The 6,254-nt window shown below is 35.6% G+C and overlaps 1 protein-coding gene across 1 annotated transcript in view; it reads right to left on the reverse strand.

Moving 5' to 3' along the window:
- Window positions 1-5,173, reverse strand: part of LOC106883843 (squidulin) — a 195,676-nt gene extending 190,503 nt beyond the window's left edge. The window contains exon 1 of the mRNA XM_052971897.1: window positions 4,287-5,173. Within this exon, the coding sequence (XP_052827857.1) occupies window positions 4,287-4,289 (3 nt within the window). The 5' untranslated portion in view covers window positions 4,290-5,173. The remainder of the gene's footprint in view (window positions 1-4,286) is intronic.
- Window positions 5,174-6,254: the final 1,081 nt, after the last annotated feature.

Consider the following 6,254-nt stretch of genomic DNA (forward strand, 5'->3'; position numbering starts at 1 on the left):
TATATATATATATATATATATGTATGTATGTATGTATGTGTGTGTGTGTGTGTGTGTGTGTGTGTGTGTGTGTGAGTAGTGTGAAAGAGAGAGAGAGTGAGTGAGAGTCGAGGGCGAGAGATAAAAGCAAAGAGAGAGAAGCATATGATTTCTAAACCCTGTCAAGCTGATGCTGTTATAAATATTACTGACATTACATTGTCCTGAATTAAAGAAGAAAATTGACGAGACGGAGTATAAGGAGAGATGGATGAATTGAAAGGGGGAGTGTATGAGTGAGTAAGAGAGAAAACGAGAGAAAAACAGAGAGAAAGTGAGAGAGAGAGAGAGAGAGAGAAAGACAAGGAATGAGAATGAGAGGAGTTGAGTGAATGTGATGATGGTGGTGGTGGGTGGGGGACACACAGTCATTAATAATGCATCGGGAATTATAGAGTTACCGTGTGTTTGCTGAAATAGTATTTTGTTAATACCTATCGTGTCTTTGTACCACTCTCTCTCACACACACACACACACACACACACACACACACACACATGTTACTCAGTGTTTGTACAAATGAATGTTCAGTCTGCATCAAGTTGCCCCTAGGAATGGAAACCCCTGGCGCCCTTTATTTTGCTCTTCCTACATACAGTAATCCCTCGATTATCGCGGATGTTACGTTCCAAAACCCACCACGATAGGTGTAAATCAGTGAAGTAGAAACAGTACTGCACTGTATAACTTTTTTTTTATTAATTTTATAATTTGTGTATATTTATTTTATTATAAATGCAAAACAACACAATGGAGAAATCACTTAAATAATAAAGTGCGATTGGTGAACTGCGAAATGGCGAGGGATTAATCTGTAACATTGTATATCGTTGTTCAGATATGTTAAAGGAGAAGAGGGAGTAAGTGGTGGAGGTTTAAACGAAAAAAACTGCAAGTTATTACATCGATACATTTTTCCAATAATAGTGATGATGATGAACTCGTATTATGACTTCTGATCTGAATTTTGGGTAAAGGGAGCAATTTAATATAACGGGTGGGAGCTAAACTCAGAACCAAAAAGTGTTCTAATTTAATACCGCAATGCATTATATATGACTCTCCAACAATTCTCCATACACTGCCCCATTTTTTCCAATAATCATAATAATAATCATTCTTTCTATATTCAGCACAAGGCCAATAGTTTTGACTGATACTTTATTTTATCGACCCTTATGTACGGAAAGGCAATGTTTACTTCAACAGGATTTGAACTCGGAACGAGAAAGTCTTGTAATTAATTACTGCAAGACCGTTTTCCCAAAAAAAATAATAATAATGTTTCCGATTTAAGCACAAGGTCAGCGAATTTGAGGGGAGCGTATTAGTCGATTTCATCAATCCCTCTTTTTAAATGGGACTTTATGTTATCGATCCCGGACGGATGAGTTCAAATCCCGCCGAGGTTAACTTTGACCTCGTCGGAATTTGAGCTCTGAACGTACATTGCCAGAATATAAAGAGAAAGACATTTTCTGCGAGTCTCTAACGATTCTGTCGATTCACCATCCTAAATGTTTATGACTTTGGTACAATGCTAGAAATTTTCAAAGAAGGGGTTTAGACGGTTCCAGTACTTAACTTTTTTCTATCGGCTATAGAGAGAAGAAAGTCAAAGTTGATCTCGGCAGCATTTGAACACAAGTAGCAGGTTAGCTTTAATAAGTAGGCTTTGAATTGAGGGAAATTTGTTTCTTATTTTTAGCATGTCGTGCGATCATGTAGGTGCTCTCTCTCCGACTTGATTTGACTGTTAATGCAAGTAGATTACTTTGCGTCTAGAGACTTCTCTAAACGTTTACAGCTTTCGAATGAGAAGTGCAAATTTGTTTGACAGAAATTTATCTCTGCTTGTCTACATATTGTATCCTATGGCACAAGTGCCGGTTGCCGCCTTCTCGTTATGTATGAATACTTACGCAGCCGCAGTTATGCGTCTGTCTTCAGAAATACAACGCAAATGAACACTTTGATTGAGAAAGCATACATGTACATTAATTAATGTGCAAAACACGAGCTGAATGGTCAGTGGAGACACTTGTCATCTCTCATTTTCAACACATTTTTTTTCTTTTTCTGACATTAAATTTAACATTTGAAAAATAAACAAATAATAAGCGGTCGATTTTAACCATACGAAATCCGTAATTACTTTAAAATAAAAGCTTTGATGAGAATAACTTGGCATTATTTGACAAGAACATACCACAGGTGAATGCAAATGCACAGTCCTCGGTAATGCGATTGGATTAATTTTGAAATGAAAATGATTTGCTAAGAATAGTATTGCGGTAGCCAGTGAGTGTATGAAGAAACTGCAAACGCTTTGTTGAGGACTTATTCCCGCTTCAAATCAAATAGCGTAAACACAATAACAACACTAAAATTTGTTTTGATCACATGAATCGTTTTAAAGAAATCCTCAGACTTACGTTAAGAGGGATATGCAGTGATTTTGAGACGTTCATGCATAACGTAAATATAAGGCTATGAAAACTAAATACAAGGACATGGAATCATGTAGAAAGCTCCGCCACGATAATTTCTTGCAATAATCACGAGGCCTAGCAACCTCACAACATTAATTAACTGGTTCTTGTTGCCAACCTTACTTTGATTTGAACTCAGAATTCAAACGAAAAGTTTTTTTTCTATATGCATACAGTTAAGCACAATTATAATCATTATTTTAATGAACGACAATTATAATAATTTTATTTTCTAATTTTGGCACAAGGCCAGTAACTTTCAGAGGAGGAGACATGTCAATATTATCGACCCCATTGCTCAACTGGTACTTATTTTATTGACTTCAAACAGATGAAAAGCAAAGTCGACTTGGGTGGAATTTGAACTCAGAACTTAGTAGGTCCGAAGAAATACAGCAAAGCATTATTTTTTGACGTTCTAAATAATTCTGCCAGCTCACCGCCTTTATTCGATTCACAATTTCTTTTTTTTTTTTTGCCACAAGGGCATCAGGGAAGGGGGACATTACAAGGGCAGTTTACAATTTGTGACCTTTTACATATAAAAGCTACTGTAAAAAAGAGAGAGGAAGAAAATAAGATAAAAGTAAGCAAAATATTTAAGGCACAAGACCGCAAATATAACTGAATAGAGAATAAGAATGCGTGACGTTCATGCTTTTCTCAAAAACATTTGTAGCATAAAAAAAACTATTTTTACCCAAGAAACCATATCAAATGCTGAATAGTCCTCCAGTAATTAATAGTAATAATCCTTTCTGTTAAAGGCACAAGGCCTGAAATTTTGGGGGTAGAAATTAGTCGATTACATCCATCTCAGTGTTTCACCCGTACTTAATTTATCGAGCCCGAAATGGGTGAAAGGCAAAAGCCACCTCGGCGGCATTTGAACTCATTACGTAAAGACGGACGAAATGCCGCTAAACATTTCGCCCGGCGTGCTAACGATTCTGCCAGCTCGCCGCCTTAATAATAATACTAATAACAATAATAATAATCCTTTCTACTATAGGCACAAGGCCTGAAATTTTGGAGGAGGGGCTAATCGATTATGTCGACCCCAGTGCTTCACTGGTACTTATTTTACCGCCCTAAAAGGATGAAAGGCAAAGTCGACCTCAGCGGAATTTGAACTCAGAACGTAGCGACGGGTGAAATACCGCTAAGCATTTCGCCCGGCGTGCTAACGATTCTGCCATTTCGCCACCTTATTATTATTAATATCATTAATAATAATAATAATAATAAAAATAATAATAATAATCGCTCTTTTATTTAGGCACCAAGCTAGCAATTTTTTCGTGGATGGCATCAACCTCGAAAACTTGACTAGTATTTATTTCATCAACCCCAGCAGATAAACAACAAACTCAGTTACGTTCAGATTTAAACGTAATATTAACTCAGCGTGCTAAATAATACACGTCAGTACTTTATCGATACTACTATTGCAGAAAAAGTAGTTAAAATGACAACAATATAGATCGAATATGACTAAAGTTCACGACAGTTTTCTTTTATTTATTTTTTATCTATAAAATTTCCCGATCTTTAAATGTTTATATTTCATTTATGTGTCTACTTATTTGTTTTCCTTTTCCACGCCTAACCTCATTTTTAGTCTGTGAATGAATTTTCTTTTGTATAGAATTAAAAAGGAAACAAAAAAAAAACGAAAAATATGATCACTTTTCTTTTTTTTTCTTTTTTTGTCTTTTAAATAAAAAGGAGAATAATAGAAAGCAATCCCTTACCATTTCCGTAAGACCTCTGGTACTTTTAGGTGCCGAATGTGATTTAACCGATGTGGTTTCCGCGTTAACCGAGGTAAATGAACTCTTCGTAAGTAAAGTGTTCGCAGTGGTGTTTGTTTAAGTTTTGTTAGTGAGTGGTTATTATATAAATCAAAAGCGAACACGGCTGATATCAAATGCCTTACTTTCGTCTATTGAAGGTAAAAAAAAAATTCTGATAAAACTGACAGGCTCTTTTCCTATTGGTCGGCTTTGAAGTATGACTAGTTTTATCAATATATTATTATCAAATTGTTGACGTTTTCTCCACTGTCACTTATTATTCTCCTTCCGTGAGAAGTAAAACAAATTTGTTTTCTCAATTACGCAAAAGGAACTATTGTATGTGTATGTGAAGAAAGGTAAAGTTGTTGATTCAGTAAAATTATTTAGGTAAATGAAAAAAGAACCAGTTGTAATGCAACTCGTTTACAGAACGGGAGAAAATTTTGCCGCCAACTGTGAAAACAAATTCGGTTTTGCGCAAGGTGCTTCGCCTAACTAAAACCTTATCGCATGCTATGTACGTGGATGAAGTGTCGCTATATAAATATATAGATGCGTGTATGTATGTGTGTGCGTGTTTGTGTGTTTAGGAGAGAAACAGAGAGATTTACAAAGGAGAGAGAGAACGAGTTAAGAAGAGTGAGAGAGAGAGAGAGAGAGATAGAGAGAGGGTTTGAGTGTTACAGTGTGTGTGTTCCTTTGTTTGCTATCTATCTGTGCATAAACCAAAATGTTAGTGTGTATGAGAATATATCAGCTTCGCGCACGCGTGTTTATCTAGTTTCACTTGTGCATGCGTATACGTCTTTCTGCATGTGAGTGTTTTGGTGTGTGTCTGTGTGTGCGTGTGTGTATGCGTCTTATGTTCTTGATATTCTGAAGAAATATGTGTGTGATATGCGACACTTTTAAGTGTGCGCACAAGTTTACTGGTCAGGGATAGTGTTGCGCACCTATCCGTACTGGTGCACATGTATAAAATATATGTATATATATGTATATATGTATGCGTGTATATGTATGTGTGTATGTGCGTGTGTATATGTATGTATGTATTATGTGTGTATGTATGTATGTTTACTGTATGCTGGCTGTACCAATTCTCACAATACTGTCAGAAAACAAGTAGTGGTATGAATTTGTATGTAGTTTTACTGGTCGTTATTGCCTATTCCGTGGAATTATGGTCTGCTAGAGGCAGAAACAATAACGGTAATAATTACAACATATACCGCAACAATAATCACGACAACAGTTAATAATAATAATAATAATAATAATAATAATGATGATGATGATGATGATGATGATAGCTGCAACAATAAATAAATAAAAGCAAAGCAAACTGTTGTAACAACAATGATAGTAGAATCAAGAACAACAACAACAACAATAATAATAATCTTTTTTTCTTTTCAAATAAAAGGTAACGACGACACCACCACCACCACCAACAACAACAACAACAACAACGTCCGCGACGATGACGACCACAACAATAACAACAAACACAACAATAACAACAAACACAACAATAACAATAAATACTGCTGCTGTTGCTGCAGCGGTAACGAATAACAACAATGCTACATTACTACATCCACTACTGCAATACTACTACTACTACTTCTTCATCTACTACTACTACTACTACTACTACTACTACTACTACTACTACTAACAACAACAACAACACCAGCAACAGTAGTACTTCTTTCTCTCAATAGGCACGTGGCTTAACTGGTACTTTATTTTATCGACCTCGAAAGGATGAAAGGTAAAGTTGACCTCGGCGGAATTTGAACTCACCGCCAAGGATTTTTTTTTTTTGTTTTTTCCCCGGCGCAGTGAAGGTTCTGCCTTATAATAATAATAATAATAATAATAATAATAATAATAATAATAATAATAATAATAATAATA

This window comes from Octopus bimaculoides, chromosome 11, assembly GCF_001194135.2.
Source record: "Octopus bimaculoides isolate UCB-OBI-ISO-001 chromosome 11, ASM119413v2, whole genome shotgun sequence".
NCBI classification, from domain to species: domain Eukaryota; kingdom Metazoa; phylum Mollusca; class Cephalopoda; order Octopoda; family Octopodidae; genus Octopus; species Octopus bimaculoides.